Below are 22,726 nucleotides of genomic sequence, written 5' to 3' on the forward strand. Positions count from 1 at the left end.
CACACAGGACACAATTTATAGGAGGTCCGTTTTAGAATGGGAGAAAAATGTAGAGTAAAATTCAAGTTCATAAAGAAGACCAGACTTATTGGACACCCCAAACTATCGCCCTTTCCACCTGGAACTGAGGCTATCAAGGAGGTCCCCTTTCAACCAAACAACAGACTGGCCAACAAAATAAACAGCATTAGTAAGGAATGTGCTCCTTAGAACACTTAACCGATGACCCAGGAAACACTGGACAGGGGAACTGATGGGAGGAAAATGAGGGGGCAGGATGAAAATGGAGAGTGAGCTGATAACATGGGACAATGTGTGTCAGAATAGAAAACTAATTCATTGTATAAACTTTTATCTTAAAAACCTCAAGATGAATTACATGCAAAAAATGTTGAGGAAAAAAACACAAAAACATTTCTATATTCCCTAAATTGAAATCAAAGGAGGTAGTGAAGTCATGGATTATATGTGGGGACAATCAGCAGCAGAATAATCTATTAACATTCTCCCAGCACCAAGTTAGTGAAATTAACATCTTAATCACAAGAGCTGCAGCCATTTTCAAAATGAATTATACAATATTCCTTCCAAAAAGATCTCCTGGAAGGTGCAGTCGTGGGTGGAGGAAAACGTCAGGGTAACGCATTACAAAAAGGTTTGGCGTGTGCCAGTTTGAACCCTGTCTCCCTGGGTCAAATACTTTAGCTTTCTCTGTAAAATGAGGACGACGCTCGCTTCCCAGGATGATTGTGAGAATTTATTAATGATGTATGTAAGGAACGTAGTAGTTAGTAGAAACGGTTTAAAATGTAATTGATGTAATTACTTCCTTCTGAAGCTACTAAAAAGGAAACACTGTTAACATCAACGTCCTGGGTGTACTTCAATTTACTCTCGAAGGCCATCAGAAATCTTTAGGAAGAGGGCAACCACACACGGTGTTAGTAAGTATATTTATAATGCTGACAATGCTTGACTGGTGATGCAAAAATCTAACTTGACATAAAAAATAGACGCTTCTCAAAGGAAAAATAAAGATGTATAATAGGTTCTACTAAATAAGAATGTCAAATGAGAAATTACTTAAAACCCATAAAGAAATACACATTTTAACATAAGAAATGTATTTTTAAAAATTACTTTATTGGTAACATAGTAGGGACTACATCAGATATTTTTCTCAAGTGGCAAATGAGGCAAAAGATAACATTTCTCTATGATTCCTAATGAGAACCTCGAAATCATCTGTCTTTTGGAGGATTCAATTTCTTACGACGTCTGTGATACCTTAAAAAAAAATAGGATCATTTTAATAAAAGTTAGCTGTTCCAGACAGAGATTAAATTCCTGCTGCCTAATAGAACTAATTTTTTATTTATTTTTTAAACGTTTTATTAGGGACTCATACAACTCTTATCACAGTCCATACATATACATACATCAATTGTATAAAGCACATCTGTACATTCTTTGCCCTAATCATTTTCTTCTCTTTTTTTTTCCTTTTCTTTTTTTACATTTTATTAGGGACTCATACAACTCTTATCACAATTCATACATATACATACATCAATTGTATAAAGCACATCCATACATTCCCTGCCCCATTCTCAAAGCATTTGCTCTCCACTTTAGCCCTTTGCATCAGGTCCTCTTTTTTTTTTCCCCTCCCTCCCCGCTCCCCCCTAGAACTAATTTTTTAAATCAATGAAAGTATATAGATATTCCTTAATAAAAGTGCCATAATTCCTAATGATAAAAATTATATTCTAATACATAAGCAATTAATTTATTTAGCTCCTGAGAATAATTTCAGCATACTAATCTGTATTATTGATCTTAAAACATTTAAAATTAATGACTATTCATCCTGACAATAAAGAACCAGCACATTGTAAACACAGTGAACATTTTATATTAAAGTTTCATTTAAATGTTTTGTTCCAAATAGAAGCTTCTTATGCTGTACAGTAGGATACAATTAGTAATATGCTTATGGAATACACATACAGTAGGATACAATTAGTAGGATACATACAGTAGGATACAATTAGTAATATGCTTATGGAAAAATGTATGATACTTTCAAAACATAGGAGAAATGCAAATTAAGACAAGGAGGAACTTTTTATCTGCTTTTGTGCTTCACTAGCATTTTTAAAAAATCATTTTATTGGGGTCACATACAATTCTCACAATCTATCCATCCTTCCATTGTGTCAAGCACATTTGTACATTTGTTGCCATCATCATTCTCAAAACATTTTCTTTCTACTTGAGCCCTTGGTATCAGCTTTTTTCCCCCCTCCCTCCCTCATGAACCCTTGATAATGTATAAATTATTATTTTTTCATGTCTTACACTGTCTGATATCTCCCTTTACCCACTTTTCTATTGCCCACCCCCCTGGGAGGGGGTTATATGTAGATCATTGTGATCGGTTACCCCTTTCTCTCCCACTTTCCCCTTCCCCTCCTGGTATCACTACTCTCACTATTGATCCTAAGGATTTATCTGTCCTGGATTCCCTGTGTTTCTAGCTCCTATCTGTACCAGTGTACATCCTCTGGTCTAGCCAGATTTGTAAGGCAGAACTGGGATCATGATAGTGTGTATGTGTGGAGGGGAACATTAAAGAACTAGAGGAAAGTTGTATGTTTCCTCGGTGCTATACTGCACCCTGACTGGCTTGTTCCTCCCCACGACCCTTCTAATTCACTAGTATTTTAAAAACCTTAATACCCATTGCGAACATGGGTGTGTAGAAGAGCTGAATCAATAGTTTTCAAAAGTAATGTGTCAATACATATTTTTAATGTTAAATATTAATAACTTATTTAGTAATTCCTCTTCTGGAAATCCTACAAGAAATATAGATTAGCCATGATTTTAAGAAGGGTTCATGAGGGAGAGGCAGTGGGGAGGGAGGGGGAAAAATGAGGAGCTGATGCCAGGGGCTCAAGTGGAGAGCAAATGCTTTGAGAATGATGAAGGCAATGAATGTACAAATGTGCTTTACACAATTGATGCATGTATGGATTGTGATGAGTTGTATCAGCCCCTAAAGAAACTATTAAAAAAAAAGAACGGATGTAGGATGCAGTTTGTATATACACTATCATTATACTCAATTACTGCCATCAGTAAATGGCGACTTTATATAAAAAGATATAATTTATAAAAATATATATAAGTAAGTAAGGTGAAGAAGGCTGATGGTGTCTGGCTATCGAGAGATATAGCGTCTGGGGACTTAAAGCCTTGAAAGAAAACAAGCGGCCATCTAGCCCAGAAGCAACAAAGCCCACATGGAAGCACCACATCAACATGTGTGATCATGAAGGGCCGAGAGGACGACCAGGTTTCATGCACCAAAGGCGGGGGAGGGGGGGGGGAAATCATATCATCGTGAATGAGGGGAGCACATGATGGGGCCCCGATGCCCATCTGTAGACAACTAGGCATCCCTTGCAGCAACAATGAAACTCAAAACCTTCCTCTAGTTCTTAAACGCTTCCTCTCCCCAACTATCATGATCCCAATTCTACCTTGCAAATCTGGTTAGACCAGAGGATGCACAGCAGTGCAGATGGGAACAGGAAACGCAGGGAATCTAGGACAGATGAACCCCTCAGGACCAAGGGTGAGAGTGGCAATACCGGCAGGGAAGTGGGGGTAGAAAGGGGGAACCGATCTCGGGGATCTACGTATGGCCTCCTCTCTGGGGGATGGGCAGCAAGAAAGTGGGTGAAGGGAGGGGAAAAAGGAAAATGAGCTAAAAAGTTATCATTTATAAAAATAGATATTAAAAAATATAATATAGGCGCAGTCTGCAGCCTTCGCGCCGGGCCAAGTGCAGCAAAACTCTGAGCCCGCGGGGGCGGAGCGGGGTGAGCGACCGCTGCGAGAGCTGCGGCGGCGGCTAGCGACGTCCACACCCCCGCCCGAAAAAATATATATATATAAATTTATATATAAATCTATATATTTACAATAAAATCCATGTAGAGCTGAAAAATGAAATACACTGGTGGCAGTGATTACCTATGATTGATGACACCTGCAGAATTTCGTTTGCTTTTCTGTCTTTCCTTATTTTCTTTACTGATTTAAGAATATTTTGGGACAAAATAAATGGTTTTGACGGTTCTTTTAAAATTACCTTATATACTCATGCATAAGCCAAGTTTTCCAGCACATTTTTAATGCAGCTCTTGTAGTAAGTTTAGGTGCCTAGGTGAATATTCGGGTTGGCTATACTTGAGTGTATAGGGTACTTTGAGGCAGGGGAGAATCCAAAGTTGACCCCTACCATGGGTGAAGGAAGAAGAGTTTGGGTTCAAGAGGCATCAGGTTTATGTTAATGATGCCAGAATGATTTGGAAAGGATGTCCGCAATGGCTACAACAGAACACAATCAATGGCCCTGAAACAGACATGTAGGTGTTGAGTTGGAGAATGTGTTGTGTATGTTTTTGCCAGTTAAAAAAATAATTACAATAATGACTGCAACAAAAAGGGTGCTTAAATTGATTGTTGTCATGATTGTACAACTTCTCTTGATATGATCGAACTACTGAATTGTATGTTATGCGGAAGAAGTGCCAATGAAACTATAATTTTAAAACAGAAGCCCTCAAGAGGAGTTCTACCGTCTTATAAGGTGACAATGAGTTGGAATCAGTTCAATTGCAGTTTAGTTTGGTTTTTTGGCCCCTCATTATAAAGATGTTCAAATTATGTGAGATGATTCTTGTGACACTTCTAAAGAGCATGCTCACTGTATTTCCAACACACATTTTTCTGTTTTTCTGGCAGGTTATGGGATATTCAATATTTTCCACCAACACCATAATTTAAATGCATCAATGCACCAATGCTTATTCGGTAATCCTTGTTCACTGTCCAGTTCTCAAGTGCATATGAGGCATTGAAGACTAAGATGTGCTTGACAAGCCATGCTTAGGTAGGGCACACCTCAGTCCTCAAAATGAAATCTTTGCTTTTTAACACTTTAAAGAGATTTGCTTAAAGCAATATGTGTTTGATTTTTTTACAGCTGCTTATGGAATCAAGTAAAATTAAATCCTTGACAACTTCGTTATTTCTGTTTGGCATGATGTTGCTTATTGATTCAGTGCAGGATCGAGAGAAATGGGAAGAGCGGGTATGCAGACAAACTCTTGATTCTCATATTTAAGAAGCCTGCAAGGCCAGGGTTCTAGGTGGAGGGCGGCCTTCACACTTGTGAGTTAGAGATGAGTCCCAAACACATTTTCATAACGAAGATTAATCCCCACAATATGCTCCCATAATAGTGCTGACTTTTACAAGCACAAGGCTGATTGTCATCTGGCCAACAGCTTTATCTCCAGGAGCAGATGGGTTGCAAGTGTTCTCCCTGCTCAGGAGACAGTCACTCACTCTTACCTGCCCCCCAGCACTGGTGTTAGGCTACTCTCCAGGGAGCTCGGGAACATCTGCTGTTAGGGTATAGACCACTTTGCAACCTGTAGTTACCTTGCATGCCTGAGATGATATAAATTGACATAAGAATACATTTTCTCTCCCCTGCTAGGACCTATTGCCTAACACCAAGGAGGTAACCACCCCAAAACTTGTTTGCCTCTTAATTTCTTCCCTACCATTTCACAGTTGTCCCTTAGGGCCCATCCAGATGTGGGGCTGAAGCCCACAAGTCAGTTGTAAGGATTTTCCATCTCTTTATGTAGAGATGTAATCTAATGAAGCCTTTGATTCTTTTTTTTAACCATAGAACACATATATGATTTTCTTTCTTTTTTTTGTTTTTAAATCATTTTACTGGGGGCTCGTACAACTCTTTTCACAATCCATACCTACATCCACTGTCTCAAATACTTTTGTACATATGTTGCCATCATCGTTTTCAAAGCATTTTCTTTCTACTTGAGCCCTTGGTATCAGCTCATTTTTTTCTCCTCCCTCTCTCTCCCTCTCTCTCCCTCCTGAACCCTTGATAATTTATAAATTATTATTTTCATGTCTTGCACTGTCCGATGTCTACCTTTACCCCTTTGTCTGTTGTCTATCCCCCTGGGAGGGGGTTATAGTAGGTCATTGTGATTGGTTTCCCCTTTCTCCCCTCCCCTTCCCTTTCCCCTCCTGGTATCACTACTCTCAATATTGGTCCCAAGGAGTTTAATCTGTCCTTTATTCCCTGTGTTTCAAGCTCTTATCTGTATCTATGTACATCCTCTGGTCTAGCCAAATTTGTATGGTAGAATTAGGGTCATGATAGTGGGGGTTAGGAAGCATTAAAGAACCAGAGGAAAGCTGTACGTATGTTTTGTCGCTGCTATACTGCACCCTGACTGGCCCATCTTCTCCCCACAACCCTTCTGTAAGCAGATGTCCAATTGTTTATAGATTGGCTCTGGGCCTCCACTCCCCACTCCCCACCATCATTCACATTATGAGTTTTTGCTCTGGGTCTTTGAAGCCTGACACCTGATCCCATCGCCTGATACCTGATCCCATCGCCTGATACCTGATCCCATCGACACCTCATGATCACACAGGCTGACGTGTTCTTCCATGTGGAAGCCTTTGATTTTCATCAATGTTTTAAGGACCTTTCAGTTTCAAGGAGCAAAGTTGTGTCATTTGCATGTTGCAAGTTGTTCATGAGGTTTCCTCCAATTCAGGTACCACATTCTTCTTTATCATAGAGTCCAGCTTCTACTAGACTGGACTCCAGATTATTTATCCTGTACACAGATTGAATAAGTATGGTGAAAGGCTACAACCCTGACTCTCACACCTTTCCTGATGTTATACCATGTAGCAGTAGTCCCTTGTTCTATCCAAACAACGATGTCTTGGTCATGGTGTAGATCCCACATGAGCACAATGAAGTGTTCTGGAATTCCCATTCTTCTCCATTCTTCTCACACAGTGGAATGCCTTAGCATAGTCAATAAGACACCAATGAACATTTTTCTGCTATTCTCTGCTTTCAGCCAAGATCCATCTTGTGTCAGCTATGATATCCTTAGTTCCACATTCTCTTCTGAATCCAGCTTAGGTTTCGGGTTGCTCCATGTTGATGTGTTGCTATAACCGTTTTTGTATTTTCTTCATCAAATTTTCCGTGCATGACATTAAGGATACTTTTAGATGCTTGCAATCTATCTGTCACTTTCTTTGGAATGGACACAAATATGACCTCTTCCAGATGATCACCCAAGTAGCTGTCTTCCAAACGTCTTGGCATGGATGAGTACAAGCTTCCATCACTGCATCCCTGTGCTGATGTATTTCCATGGATATCCTGTCAATCCGTGCAGAGCAGCTCAGGTTTATTCTTCCAATACCACTGGCTCTTGAACAGGTGATGTGTCCGAGGAGCGACCTATTCTTTTGGTGAAGTTCTATGTATTCTCTCGATCTTCTTTTGAGGCTTCCGGTCTTTCAGGATTCCCCAGAAGCTTTTTAATATTGCAACTGAAAGCCTGAGTTTTTCCTTCTGTTCTGCAGATTGAGAAATGCCACGCATATTCTCCCTTCCGGTTTCCTAACTCCAGGTCTGTGCACATTTCATTATAATACTGCACTTGGCTCCCAGGAACCACCCTTTCCAAGCTTCAGCTCAACTCTTGTACTTCATATCGTTATTTGCCTTAGCAACTCTCAGTTGAAGAGCAAGTCTCGGTCTCTTCTGAGCTCCATTTGGGCCCTTCTTTCTTTCCTGTCTTCTCAATGACCTTTTGCTTTCTTCATGTACGTTGTCTCACAATTCACCTGGTCTTTGATCATTAGTCTTCAAGCATCAAATCTATTCTTGGAATGGTCTCTAAGTTCAAGTGGGATACATTCACAGTTGTGCTCTGGCTCTTGGGGACTTGTTTTAATTTTCTTCAGCTTCAATGTGAACTTGCATACAAGCAACTAATGGTCTGTTCCACAATCAGACTTTGGCCTGGTTCTGACTGATACTGAGCTTCCCCATATTTTCTTTAAATAAACATAGTCAGCTCGAGTCCTGCATGTTCTAGCTAATGATGTTCATGTACATAGTTCATTTGTACAGAATAAGTATTTGTAATAAATATGCAATTGGTTTTACAAAATTTCTATCACTGTGTTCATCACAAAAGCCATTATTTTCCCACTAATTCTTCCTTTGAACTTCCAACTTCCCCATTCTAATTCACTATCATCCTCAATACATATTGATTGTATCTTTTATTAGTTTTAAATTGCAGAAGTTGCTAAATATCTTCAATTTCTTTTTCCTTGGCACTAGTGGCTAATGTGTACTTTGAGTAACAGTTGCATTAACTGGTCTTCCTTGTAGGTTTATGGATGTTATTTTGTCACTGACAGCATTCTACTTCAGAAAAGATCTTGAAAAGTTCTCTTGGCAATGAATACAATGGCATTCCTCTTCAATGTATCATCCCAGCATAGTAGACCATGTATCTTTCCAATTTAAGTCAGTGATTTCAGCTTACTAATGCTTAGAATACCCAACTTTATGCTTTCCATTTCATGACTGACAACTTCCAATATCCTCAGATTCATACTTCATCCATTCCACATTCTGATTATTAGATGGATGTTTCAGCTATTTGCTTTTTCCCCATCTTGAGTCATGCCACATCAGTGAATGATGGTTCCCCAAGCCTCACTCCATCCACATCATAAGGTCGACCCCACTATGAGGCAGGTCTTCCCCAACGTCTTCCGGCCCGAGAGGTCTTCTTCCAGTACCGCGTCAGAGATGTTTCTCACTAATATCTTCAGAAGTAAGCTGGTAGGAGGGTGTGGCTCTAATGAAACTTGTCTCCCACAAACGAGCCTGATGGTACTTGAACTATTTGTGGCCTAGCTTCCAGTATCACTGCAACATGTGAACCACCATCGTAAGACAGCAGTAGAACAGTATCATAGTAGTAACAATTTTCAAGAATTCATAGAAAATTCATGGAAAGCTTTGGTTAAAGGAGAAAAGTAGTATTCATTTTCACTACAAAATGGGTAAATTAAGAAATACAACATAGTAGATGTTCAAACTGAGTATTAATCTCCCCGTACAGAATACAATTATACAAGTTTGTTTATGCACAGAATGCTGTATGTTCCCTTAACGGCATAAATGAAGGAAGAGAAATAGAACTTACTGCCCATGAGGATACCAACGGTGCTTTGTGGTAAAGAACATTTCGCTAAGTTGTTCTATCATCGGTCCTTGTTGAAGGGGCTGAGCTTTCACTTCTAATCTACTTTTCAGCACATGATCATGTGTTTCTTCACTGTTATGTATAGGATCTGGCCGAGGAATAGGCTACAAAATAATCAATAAAAAGCATCAAAATGTGGGAATTTTCACTAGTATGAGTTGCATTTATAATAAAACAAGCCCCATTTTCAATGATCTGCTATACATGGGTAAATAATTATCAAAACAGAGTATCACATAATTGCATTAATCATTTAAAAAATTTAAACATTTTTCTTCTCACAGTTAATTTTCAGAATTTTCCAATGATAAAGTTCTTAATACTTTTTTAGGATAAAAAAATGAAAGTACTTATATTTTTATCTCCAAAAAGTACAAGTTGTATTCATTACTAGTAGTTAACTTAAAAATTCAATTTCTCCCTTGTATAACATCAGGTGATTAACCATTCATAAATGGCATTTCTTATATCCAATGGAAATCAAAATAATTTTAATGTTTTTATATCAGATGAATAAAATGTCATCAAATGATGCTTTATGGTGGCTTGAGAACTCTGTTTTCCTTCCAAACTGGTTACTAAAAACCAAACACCTTACAAACACACTTTGGTGATACAACATATTCCCATTAGTAAGAATGGCTCAATGAACTCTAATTGTAGAGTTCACTGCCTTGAAGGGTCAGGTTACCTACATTTTAAATATTAAGGGATAGTAAGATCTGTAGTATAAACACAAGAATGTAGCATTCCCTTGCTTCCAAGATTCCATACACATGTATAATACAATGAAAGTCTGAATTAACCAGATAATAAACAGTACAAATAAAAATGTCCTTTTTATACTCATATATTATTGATACTACTGCATTAAATGTTATAGAATATAAGGTCTCCATCTCAAGAAACCTACAAACTATGGATAAGACATGACTAATATTTAACTCATAAATAAAATAATAAGATCACTTTAAGAGGCAACACATTAAGTATATGAACATGGCATCACTGAGCAAGTACTGCACAAATGCAAAGTGGCAAAGATCTCAGAAAGCAGCAGCAGGAAGGAAGGAAAGACCAAACATTGTCACAGAAAGCAGAAGGCAGCCTGTGAGGGAGAATAAACATTGTGATGAAAGGAATTCTAGCAAGAATACACAAGATGTCTATTTTTAAAGAATGAACACAGAGAAACCGACTATGAAAGGCATCCAAAGCTAGACTTCTAAGTAGCAAATGAGCATAAGCAGAAATAAGGAACAGCTTAGCAGGGGAAGAAATGAGGAAAAGATACACTGAAGAGGTCAAGAACGGACTCTCCCATATAGTATCTGATTCTACTTTGATTCTATTTTCTTTACAATGATTTCTTCTGCGTATTTTTATTGATATATTGATTGAAAGAAATTATTTGAGGGAGTAGGATATTTTTGTTTTGTTCATTTTTAAAAAAATCGTTTTATTGGGGGCTCATACAACTTTTATCACAATCCATACATACACCAATTGTATAAAGCACATTTGTACATTCATTACCCTTATCACTCTCAAAACATTTGCTCTCCACTTAAGCCCCTGGCATCAGCTCATTTTTCCTCTCCCTGCCCGCTCCTCCCTCCTTCATGAACCCTTGATCATTTATAAATTATTATTTTGCATATCTTACACTGTCCGACATCTCCCTTCAATCACTTTTCTATTGTCCGTCCCCCAGGAAGGAGGTTATATGTAGATCCATGTAATCCGTTCCCTCTTTCTACCCAACCCTCCCTCCACCCTCCCGGTATCACAACTCTCACCACTGATCCTGATGTTTTGTTCACTTATAGAATGTTATGTTTAAATGAGCGTGGCACATATTGAATTGTATGCATTTCAGTTTTATCCTGTTAGGTACAGATATGATTTCATTATTGTTTGTTTAAAAATTATGTATGGTTACAGACTTATGTTAAAGTGTCAAAACGACAAGGGGTGGTCTGTGGTAGATATATATAAACATTTGTCAATTTGAGGATTAAGAGTGTAGGGGTGGAGTGTAGCCTGTCAATCAGATCATAGCCAATGAGGCCTCTGTGTCGGCATGGCTTTCTCCTGAGAATTCTGGGAAATCTGTTAATTCCTTCTTGGAGGCAGGAGACGCTCTCGCTCTCAGTTCACTCCCTTGGAGACTCTCTACTGACAAGGCTGACACACCCTGGGAGACACAGCAGCTGATAAGACACATGGACCCATCCTGATGCATCCCTGTGTGCAGAGAGCCATACAGAGACCCCTGTCAGCGCTGAGATGTTTCCAATGCCACTGGAGCCAAAGATTTTCTACCCACTGGCCTGTGATCTACATTTGGTGTCCTTGCATGTGTTTTATTGAGTCTGAAGAGGACTTTATAGATTGGGATCGGACATATGGGCTAATATCGGACTTATGGACTTCATCTAGACTGGGCTGGGATGTTTACTCAATGTTCAATTGCTCTTATACATAAATCTCTTTCTTATACACATAAAAACAAATTTTAAAAAAACGGACTCACCCATTTAATAGGTCTGTGGCTAAACAAATCATTTAGCCTCTTACATTCTCTTTCTATCAATCAGAGAAGTAATATTTGTCTGATGCTGTTGGGGTGCCACCAAGTCAATTCTGACTCATAGTGATCATAGGTGACAGCGTAGAACTGCCTCAGAGCATTTTTCTAGACTATAGTCCTCAAGGAAGCAACTACCCAAGTATTTTCTTGCAGAGCCACAGGTGGATTTTCACAGCCAAACTTCTAGTTAGTCGCTGACAACTTAACAACCACACCACCAGAGCTCTGTATCCACTAAATAAGACTCTGTTAAAGATTAAGGGATATAACAGTAAGTAGTATATGTTGCTATCCCTGGTATAATCACAACAATGGTAAGCCAAACTGAAAACTGCTGCTATTGAGTCAATTCCCATTCAGAGTGACTCTACAGGGCTTGAGGCTGTGCCTCCACATGGGGACAGATAGCTTCCTTGAGGTCAGCAGTCCAGCAGTTGTCCCACCGCGCCACCAGAGCTCCTTTAAACCATGGCCATTATCATTTATTTTTCAGCCCTCCAAACCGGGAGTATTTATATACTTTTTTAAAAGTGCCCTTGGACATTTAAAATTTTAAGGGTCATCTCTTTTGGTATAAAGTGAAATAAATATAAAAGCATCTTTATAAATTACTATCTGACCCAAAAGAGTACTAAAAAATCATGAATTTTAGTCTATGAATACAGTTGAATTATCTACCTATTTTCTTCCAAAAATCCATGCTTCTATTGTCTGTATTTTGAAAAACAAAAACCAACTAATCCACGTAAAATCTATACTCATATTATCTCAAAAGAAAGAGCCAACAGAGATGCAACACGGTTTCGGTAGCACAGTTCCTCTCGCTGTGCTTGAGCCGCTCTAACCCCCGCCCCCCAGGACCGTGGCAGCGGGCTCCTCTGCGCTTCACAGTAACCATGTGCGACCGAAAGGCCGCGATCAAAAATGCCAACACGTCGGAGGAGATGCAGCAGGACTCAGTGGAGTGCGCTACTCAGGCGCTGGAGAAATACAACACAGAGGAGGACATTGCGGCCCACATCAAGGAGTAGTTTAACAAGAAGTACAAACCCACTTGGCACTGCATTGTGGGCAGAAACGTTGGTAGTTGTGTGACACATGAAACTAAGCACTTCCTCTACTTCGACCTGGGCCAAGTGGCCATCCCTCTGTTCAGAGCTGGTTAAAGCGTGGCTAGTGCCCACACACCCAGGTATCCATGCAAAACCAAGGACTTCCGCCTCCATGCAAATACCAGGGACTGGACTCTGCAGCCTTGCTACGGGAACACCTCCATCTTTAAACTTTTGTTGTGCTGTTGGGTACAGGACTTCCTCTGCACTCGTTTGTTGTGGTTATAAAGCAATTAGCAAATAAAAGAGAAAGATCCAACAATAAAAATATTCACAAATATTAAAAGGATTATCAGAGTCAATAATAAAAAAGTTATGAAGCAGCATTCTAAATACTAGTTTTTTAGTTTATTAGATTATAATATGGGGTAAAATAGGATGCATTTTGTAAATTCAAACTTGTTATGATTGACGTATAACCAAAAAACTACCAGGGTTTTTAGGCTGTAATTGCGTTTAAATGGTTCCCGTTGTATACTGAGTATAAAATCTTTAAGAAACCCAAAAGAAGATCTAAGCCAAATAAAGAAAATCAAACCATTCCCTTTTCTTTGGATGCTCTCAGTAAACATAACAAATTTAAAACATTTCCTCATACTTATTTAATTTTTTTACATTCCTAAAATATTAGGGGGGGGTTCATACTTACTTTTGTATGTTCATATGGAATGTCCACAGAAGGGTGGTAGCACACTATTGTCCTGCCATCTGATGTCAAAGCAAGCTCGACCTTGCTAAAAAAGAGAGTATTTTAGAAATAGCATCAGATTACATTCAAGCAAAAATGATTGCCTTAAATTTTAAATTGGTTAACCATATCTCCTAAAAAACAGAAGCTATATCACTGGACTAACAAATCTGATACCCATATTATAGGTGACAACTCAGGCCATTCCAGAAAACATAACAACCACCAGAAAAAGGAGAAAAAAAATCCTTACATTATCACTATTTTCTCTAAACTACCCTTAGAATGTTTATGGAAGTTAGGAAAGTCTCAGGAAGTCACTACTGTAGAACTTCTCTAACTTCTCTCTCCTCACTTTACTCCCACCTCCACCCCTCAAAAAAAAGTATAAACGGTTTTCAAGGAGAATATTACATTGATGAATTACTAAGGCAAAGCACAGCTCTCCCAGGTAAACAACGATCTGGATTTTCAGTCATAAAGATGGGAGCAGAGCACTTGTTCTGAACTAACATTTCCCACCGTATCTGTGGAAGAACTGTGAGACAACACTTAGATTTTGGGGATTGTTGAACATCCCCTCCCTCCACTAATAGCCTTCAGAGGAACATCTTTGGGGCAACACTGCTCTAAATACTCCCGGGAATGCCCTGGCTGGATCCCACGCCATGCACTAAGTCACTAAGCGAGTTTCCCGAAGGTCCTGATAACTGGCACTGCCCTAGATGTGTATAGATCCCGCAAAAGCAAAACTTTCACTCACTTTCAGATAACTCAAATGTTCAAATAAATGCCTGAAAAAAAATTTTTAAGTGTCTAGGATTTTCTTTCAGCCAGATTTGAAATACACTGGCAATTATATTTTAGTCGACAGAGACTACTAAGACAAAAGGTTATTTGACCATGGTTTTAAAAGTAAGTATAACATGACTACAATAAATATCATATGTATGAAGGATAGAGTTTTACATAATGCAAAATTTGTAAGACTCAATCATACTAAGTTCAAAAAGTGTTACCTAATCCAACTTCATCAATATTTATGTTAGGAGTCACTAAATGTACAATTAGGATTTAAATTAAAACTGGTGTAAAGAGAAAATAAAATGTATTTTTACTAAAATTTGGGATAAGAGCAATACAGGTTCTGAAAATACAAAGGGGCTTTAAAACTTTCTGGGGAAGATGGAATTAAAAGATCATGAGATATTTTATCACAATTTTCTAAAAGCCCCTCATAGGATGAATAAAACTCACCAGCTCAGAAAAAAAAGAAAATATGCTGCAATTATTGTGATAAAGACAAAAAAGACAGGGTTTTATTCATATGCTATTCCCAATTCCTACTACACTGATTGGAGTTGATTAAGTACCAAATAATGGTAGTTGAATTAAATATATACAATTTAGGATTATTCAATGGCAAACAAAAGATAAGCTAAATAATTGCTTAAACTAATAGATCTGAACACTAAGACAAAACTATACGCACTAATGAAATTTCCCATGAAAACTAAAGCATGCTTTGGGAAGAAAAGACCGCATTTCTGACAGTATGGCTGTCTCACAACAAATTAAGTATTCATTGAAACACAATGATGATGATTTTTATCGAGAACGCTTATAAATCCAGATAATGGATAAATGAAATCATTTAAGTAGTTTTTAAAAACAAAATTAACATAAAATAATCAGGAGAATAAAAGAAGAAAACACAAAACAAGAAATTAAATCACATCAGATATCGCTAGCAGACATTGTTTCTATTGGATTTTAGTACATACCAATTATAGTCATCTGGGAGAGGCGGTGTAGATTTATGACAAACACTGTATAAAACTCCATCTGCAAAGACCCCAAACAGTAAAATGGACTTAGTAAACTTCAACATGTAATCTCTCAAAAATGTACGTTAGTTTTAGTGATTCAACCAACACTTAGTGCTGTGTATAAACCTGGTCTGTCTGTGCTAAGGACATGGGACTCGATAACAAAGATCCATCCCCTGCTCTCAGAGACTGTTTGTCCAGTTTGCTGACAGAAGCAAGTCTAGTCCAAGACAGAGGATAAGCACAATTAGGATGCAAGCATCGGGAGAGAGAAGCACATGGACAGGCTCCAGAACAGAACCGTGGAGGACAGAGAGCCATTCGACAGGAGAGAATATCTAAGATATTCTGACAGTGGAGGGAATTCCTTGCAGTTGACGAAGGATGAGCACAATGACCCTTGCCCCTGGAGGAAAAGGTGCCAAGGAGCAGAGATAAGAAAGAAGATGTGTATGGGATCCAAAAACTGCAGTGTAGTTGGAGTCTGTCGTTTACAAAAGGGGTGGGTGTTAAGTAAGAAATACAAAATAGTTTAAAATTAACATTTCTAATGAAAATGCTCATCTTCCCAAACATGTTTTCCTTCTATGAAATATTTGGAAATTCCAAAAGAGCCATAATTATTTTTAAAACGTTTGTAAAATTTCTCTCCTGTGTTCAGAGAGATACTCTTTCTAAATACAAGAAAAAATTCAAATGTAGCAAACTACAGGATTTTTATAAAGCAAGTTCTTTATATTGGCTAAAGTCAAAGATCAGCTCTCAGCAGATCCTCTTTCTTGCTCATTTGACTAGAACTCATTCTACTCTGTCCTTGTCTTTAGAATTCCTTCAGTAGAGAAAGCTATCCCCACTTCCGAATACCACTCATTCTTCAGTCATGTGCTAGTCCTCCATGAAATCTCTCTCCCCGCCTTGCCCTTCAACCCTCACCACAGGGGCAAGAGTTGTCTAGTTCACATGTTCTCCAGCCAACACTTCATATGACATTGCTATAGCGTTTTCACAGCCCGTTCCCTTCACCTGCGTCAGTTATTCACGGGTCTGCGACTTCCATTTTTATATACTCCAGGATGATATATGTATTTAGGGGTATGACTACAGATCCTTACCCTAAGCATATAAAAGCCCAATTCAACTATTATGCCAAAGATTGTTTAACACAATGAACACAAGATTCTACTGATGTTAAAGAACAAAAGACAAAGAATTAGAAAATTAACTCAGTAATCGGTAATAATATATAAAAGCATTCAGTATGATAAATCAGAATATATACCTTTTATTACTGAGAATTTTTTAACAACGTTGTGATTTAGAGTAATATTGTTTTAATGTACTCTGAACATAAACAACTAGGTGATGCACATGTCCAATAAAAGAAACAAAGTAGGAAGGTAGAGACAAGACAAACAGAATTAAATTTTCTACATATAGTCAGGAGGGAATATTCCAGACAACTATAGTTCAAATAGAAATGCAGTAAAAGTTTTACTCTGTACTTAGTGGGCATTTGTTTGTGCCTCATATTCCAGTATTTCCATGTTTGTCTGTTTCATTGACTAACAAGTCTAATTAAATTCCTTAAAGCCAGAAGTCACATCTTATTCATTACCATGTCCCCCACAGTGCCTACTAATAAGAAGTGATTTCTGAACTATCTGTAAAATGTTAATTTCTACATAATTAATACTAGGCAAACTCATTACTTGACATTTTGCCAAAAGAAAAATTCTAGGTGGGGGAAAGATCAGAAGTTCTACATACATAATTAGGAATGATACCAGCGTTAACACCAATCAACTCCGAGCAGCTGAATGTCAAGAAGAATTTGAATGAGCATCCGCTCTCCAAAACTTCATGGGCTATTCTTGTGGCACATATATGTTTAATTGTACTTTGATAAGATCTACAAAAGCTCAAAGCTGTCCAACTTAATTTTCAAATGTTCTTATAGGAAAGAAAAGACAGCCAAGTGCAATGAACTGACATGGGGAGACGGCGGCTTGAGTCACAGCTTTCACTTACCAGATGTGACCTTGGACCAGAGGGGAACAGCACAGGGCCCACCACCAGGCAGGGGTGGCTGCAAGGTAGAAGTCTCGCCTTCCATGCAGCAAACCCAGATAATCAAGAACTAGCTGTAGTTTCAGAGTACGTTCACCGAGTTTAGTTTCGAACAAGTCTCTTAGCAATCTCCTCCTGTTTACTTAAGTAGACAAAGTAACTTCACAAAGTTTGTGGAGAAAATCCATTCTCTTTCAATTCCATTTTCCACAAACTGATTGATGTGCCCTTCCTTCTGAGGTTGATGATACAATAAACGCTACTAAGCTCAGAGTTCTAAAGAAAAGGGAAGTAAAGATTGAGGAAGAGGCCAGTGACAGAAGGCTTCCTTTAAAAATATGATTTAGCAGCTTGTGAAAATCCTATTCGACAACCATTTTTACTGGCTAGGTGAAACATCTGTTCCTCATCTCAAGCTCATTGTCATTGATTCCGCCTCTCAGTGAGCCTACCTCGGAACAGACAGCCTCATTTTTCTCCTAAGGAGCAGCTGGTGGGTTGGAATCAGTAACCCTGTGGAATTGGCAGCTGTAGTGATGTTCAATCACTTAATATGGCTTTTCTATCCAAGTGTCCATCACCCCCACAAATGACTGGGTGGGGACCACCCAAATACGGTGAGTGAAACACTGAGAGAGGGGATTTGTCCATTTTAGGTGCCACTGCCGTGGCTATAGGAACAAGCTGTCTCAGAAGCAGGAACCTAAGAAGGCCCATGACCTTAAGAAAGAACTGTCAGTGGGAAACCTTTGAAGATCTTGTCTAGTGTGGCAGAGGTCAAGACCAGAAACACCAGAACTGCGGCACAGAGCCCAAGGTAACAAACAAGACCCTGACAAGAACGCAGTCAGAGCACCAAGACCATCGGACTGCGAGGCAGGACAGCGGGCTGGGTCCTTGGTCCACAGAGGCAGAGGTTGAGGGACTCCATGGCTGAAAGGCTGAGGACTCAAGGGAAACTTGGCTGCTCACACTTAATGTTTTCAGATCCTGGCGGGTTAACGTCCCTCCTAAGCCTCCTTAATCGTGAAGTATTTTCTGTGCATTCTGCGGCGTCATGGGAGGAATGGCTGGTATCAGAATGGGGAACTAGAAGGAGGGAGGGCAGAGGCATGGCTGACCTCGGCCTTACGGCAAACAGGTAGTTGGGTTCTCCTTCTCCCCCGTGTACTCAGAGGATGTCAGATAGGACATCCGCAGTTTCCACAGCAGTCTAACATGAAAGAGGGCTCCTTACCTCAAGTCACTCAAAACCTCTGAATTACTACTAACTTTTACCCTAGTCCTCAAACTCTAAAAATGCTACCAGGAGAGCCCAGTCCCTGGAGAAGGGCAAGCTTGGCGAAGTGAAGGGGCTTGTAACAGAGGAAGACCCTCAATTAGATGGAGTGGTGGTGGCTGCAAGCCCACACTCAAGCATAACAATTGTGAGGATGGCAGGGGATTCTCTTGTGAACATAGGGCCACTAGGAATCTGACTCGATTTGAGGACAACTAACAATAGCCTTTAAACTACTTATTTCCTCTTAACTCAATAAACTTTCCATTACAAATGGTAATAAGTAGGCAACACAAAGGAATAGATTAATTTCAGACCATGCTATATAAAGAGGCTGGCTGTCATGGCTAACTAGGAAAAGCTGACAGCTGGTTTCTAAACAAAAAGGTCGGGGGTTCCAACCCACCAGGTGTTCTAAAGGAAAAAGAATTCACAGACAATATTCTGCTTCCAGATTACCACCTGGGAAACCTTGAGAGACAGTTCTAACCCTGTCCTGTAGGGTTGCTATTACTGCTTTAGAATTGGGAGATCGGAGTTCACAGACAGAGGAAATAGAAGGTGAATGCATAATTGGTTGGGAGATAAAATTTTAACATTCTTTTAGTTAATGTGGGTGAACACTTTTGACTACTAAACATGCATTAATAGGTTTTGAGGAAAACACTAGACTACATTGTAATATATATATATATATATATATATATATATATATATATATATATATATATATATTTCTTTTTTATAGTTCTTTTTTTAATATATATATATATAGTTCTTTAGAAAAAGACCTTTTTTTGAATGGCTATGTGCACAGAAAAAAACACCCAAAAAGCGCATACCAAAATAGTATCATTGATTATTTATGCACGCAAGGTCTATAAATCTGCCCCCCTTTTTTTTGCTAATTAAAAAAAAACTATTCTAAAACAATTTAAGGACTATTGAAAAAGTACATGACAGCATACTAAATACAAATGATTCACACAATGGTTACTACTTTATCTCCTGCCCTCAGTGAAATTCCACTGTACTCAGCACAGGAAACCACTGTTTAGACTAGACCTCTTATTCTGCATTTAAACATATACATGCACACATACATGATCCACATGGTAGATCATCTTTTCATTACGCAAGTGGAATCACACCAGTGGTATTGTTCTGTGGGAGATTTTTTTTCCCTCTTCTATTTGAAGAACTTTCCACGTTGGTGATTACTGCTTGATGTTCACAGCAAAGACGCTCCTTTTGATAGGCCCTCAGGAGGAGTTCTACCCTTTTCCCACCATCACCAACATTTAGCAATTTAGGAGACACATACAAGAGAAGGTATAGGCAAAACACTAAACCTTTTACATTTTCTATAATACGCATTCCTATAACATTTGGAAAAGTTTCTGACTTTTTAAAATAGTAAAACACATCACTTACTTCGAATTGATAAGAAATGTTTCAGGGCAGTTCTGTTTGACAGTGTCCATGTTACTGCTGCTACTGCCATGGTGGACCAAGATAAGTGTATCAGACGGTATGGCAAAAGATGTTATGCAGAGAAACTGAAATATCTGCTTCCAGGCACATCTATTTTCATCCCTGCTGGAGACACAAAAGCAGTGCTACTCAAGTCACGTGATCCAGTGTACCAAACCAAACCAAACTCACTGCCATCAAGCGGATTCCAACTCACAGGGAACCTGTAAAGCAGAGTAGAACCGCCCCTGTGTGTTTCTGAGACTGTAAACTCTTCACAGGAGTAAAAAGCCTCCTCTTTCTCCTGAGGAGTAGCTGGTGGTTTTGAACCGCTGACCTTGTAATTAGCCCAACACATAACCACGACGCCACCATAACTCCTTGATACAATATTCAGGGGGCTTCAAAAAGTTTGTATTTACTTCTACAAGAGCAAGATAGACATGAATACCTAGAAGAAAAAGTCACTTAAAGTAGGGCCTCTAAACAACTTTACATTGTCATGCAACTTAACAATCGGTCAATGCGCAACATAATCAAAACATAAAATCAGAAACCCCAAAAGACTCCTTTTTCTTAAATACAAGCTCCTGAGTACCCCAATGCTATGCTTTCCACTTCACGAAGTATTCAAGCAATGTGCAATCACCCTTAAAGACTCCCACACACAAATTACGTGAGGGTATCCTCTCTCACACTGCACACTTCTGGGTCCAACCTACCAGTTACTGCACGGCTTAAAGGAGGATTTTTGCCCTTGATTTAAGTGAAACATTAAATAGGAAAGCCTATCATTAGGATATGAAACTGATTTAGAGGTACACATATAAATACACCGAAGTCCAACATAAAGTTCCATCATTGTATGTAAGATTTTATATAAGAGTAACTTTGCGCGGTGCTTTACACCACCACCGATTCACTTTACAATCACATTAATCCTGGAAGGCGTCTTTGATTCGTGTTGAAACGAAAATGCAGGATTTGAACAGTTTACTTCCAAGGACTTCAGAGTCAGTCACTTACAAACTTGGAACGCTTTGGTCAGCCTCAGTTTCTTCAAGGTAAGATAGCGATAGTCGCCACAACCTCCACAAGCTACCCCCTTTGTAGTAATGGGCTTCGAGGGCTGCTATTCCCATCACTAGATTCGTGATCAAATGGAATTAGGAGACAGGTCAGACGGTCTTATTTTCTAGACCCAACGGTACGTGCTGGCTCCTGGTACAGCCAGTACGTGAGCACGGCTCATCCCAAATCCATACGACGAGCTTTTGGGTTTGCAATAATCCGCGCGGAGTCTGAGCTCTGACTTCAAGTCTGGGAAGTAGGCGTGCCCACTCCACAGCTAGAAAACCGAGGCTCAGCGGGGAGGGCGCTCCGCGAACGCATGGGTAGCACTCAGACCCGTGTCTTGAGAGTCTACGAACCAAAGACACGGGGGGCGCTGGGTGCCCACTGTCCGAGGTCACTGCAAGAACACGCGTTGGGGGGCGGGGGGGTCAGATCACCCAGGCCAGGCGGAGAATTTCAGGAGGAACGACCCTTTGGCCCCCAAAGTGACGGAGTCTCCCAGGGCCTGGGGGGTAGGGACAGGCCGCCTCGGGCAGATACGAAAGATTCCAACCCGGAGGGTCCCCCGAGCGACGAGCTCCACCGGCTTCCCCGGGAGGGCACGAGGAGCGCCCGGCACGGGACGCGCGTCTACGCGCCAGCCCTTCGGCAGCACGGACAGAGCCTGGGGATGCAGGCGGCTTCTTGCTGCCACGACCGGCCGACCGGCCGACCGACAGACCTCACAGCGCTGAGAAAACTGCTGGACCCGCAAAGCTCGCCCGAGCTACTGGACCGGCGGAGGAGAGAGCAGCGGTTACCTTGACGGGTCCTCACGGCGAAACCGCCATGTTGTCTCCCGTCGGCTCCTGGGCGACGCCGGCCGCGCGCCGCGCGGGGCCCTCTGGGAAATGTAGTCTCCGCGGAAGAGCAGGGACTCTTCCCTACACGCTTCCTGCAACAGCTTTGCTGTACTGCCCCGCACGTTACCCCGAAGGAACGGCATCTTCACACCGATTACACGTCCTTCGTTGCAACAAGATTTTATTATTATTATTATTATTAAAAGATCATTTTATTGGGGACTCTTACAAGTCGTTACAATCAATTGCATCAGGCATGTTTGTACATACGTTGCCTTCCTTCTTTTCTAGACATTTACTTTCTATTGAGCCCTTGGTGTCAGTTCTTTTTTCCCCCTTCTTTCCCCCCACCCTCATACCCCCTGGATAGATTATAAATGATTATTACTTTCATATCTTAAACCGACCGCTGTCTCGCTTCCCCGTGTTTTCTGTTGTTCTTCCCCCTGGAAAGTAGTGTATGGTTATGTGTCGATCATTGTGATCAGTTCCCTCTCTCTCCCTTCTTTTCCCTGCCTTCTCTCTACCCTTCTCGTATCGCTATT

At 39.9% G+C, this 22,726-nt stretch overlaps 1 protein-coding gene across 2 annotated transcripts; it reads right to left on the reverse strand.

Annotated features, from left to right (window-relative positions):
* Positions 1-1,124: 1,124 nt before the first annotated feature.
* MRPL42 (mitochondrial ribosomal protein L42) lies at positions 1,125-22,274 on the reverse strand. 2 transcript variants are annotated; one of them, XM_075551176.1, is made up of 6 exons: positions 22,140-22,274; positions 20,227-20,388; positions 15,402-15,462; positions 13,579-13,663; positions 9,165-9,328; positions 1,125-1,287 (listed from the first exon to the last, which is right to left on the reverse strand). In XM_075551176.1, the coding sequence occupies exons 2-6, from the start codon at positions 20,294-20,296 to the stop codon at positions 1,242-1,244; spliced, it is 426 nt and encodes a 141-aa protein (XP_075407291.1). In that variant the 5' UTR covers positions 20,297-20,388; positions 22,140-22,274; the 3' UTR covers positions 1,125-1,241. The 2 variants fall into 2 exon arrangements, with proteins under 2 accessions (XP_075407291.1, XP_075407292.1); XM_075551177.1 differs by having other exon boundaries at positions 20,227-20,391; positions 22,140-22,197.
* Positions 22,275-22,726: the final 452 nt, after the last annotated feature.

This window comes from Tenrec ecaudatus, chromosome 6 (assembly GCF_050624435.1).
Source record: "Tenrec ecaudatus isolate mTenEca1 chromosome 6, mTenEca1.hap1, whole genome shotgun sequence".
Classification (NCBI taxonomy): Eukaryota; Metazoa; Chordata; class Mammalia; order Afrosoricida; family Tenrecidae; genus Tenrec; species Tenrec ecaudatus.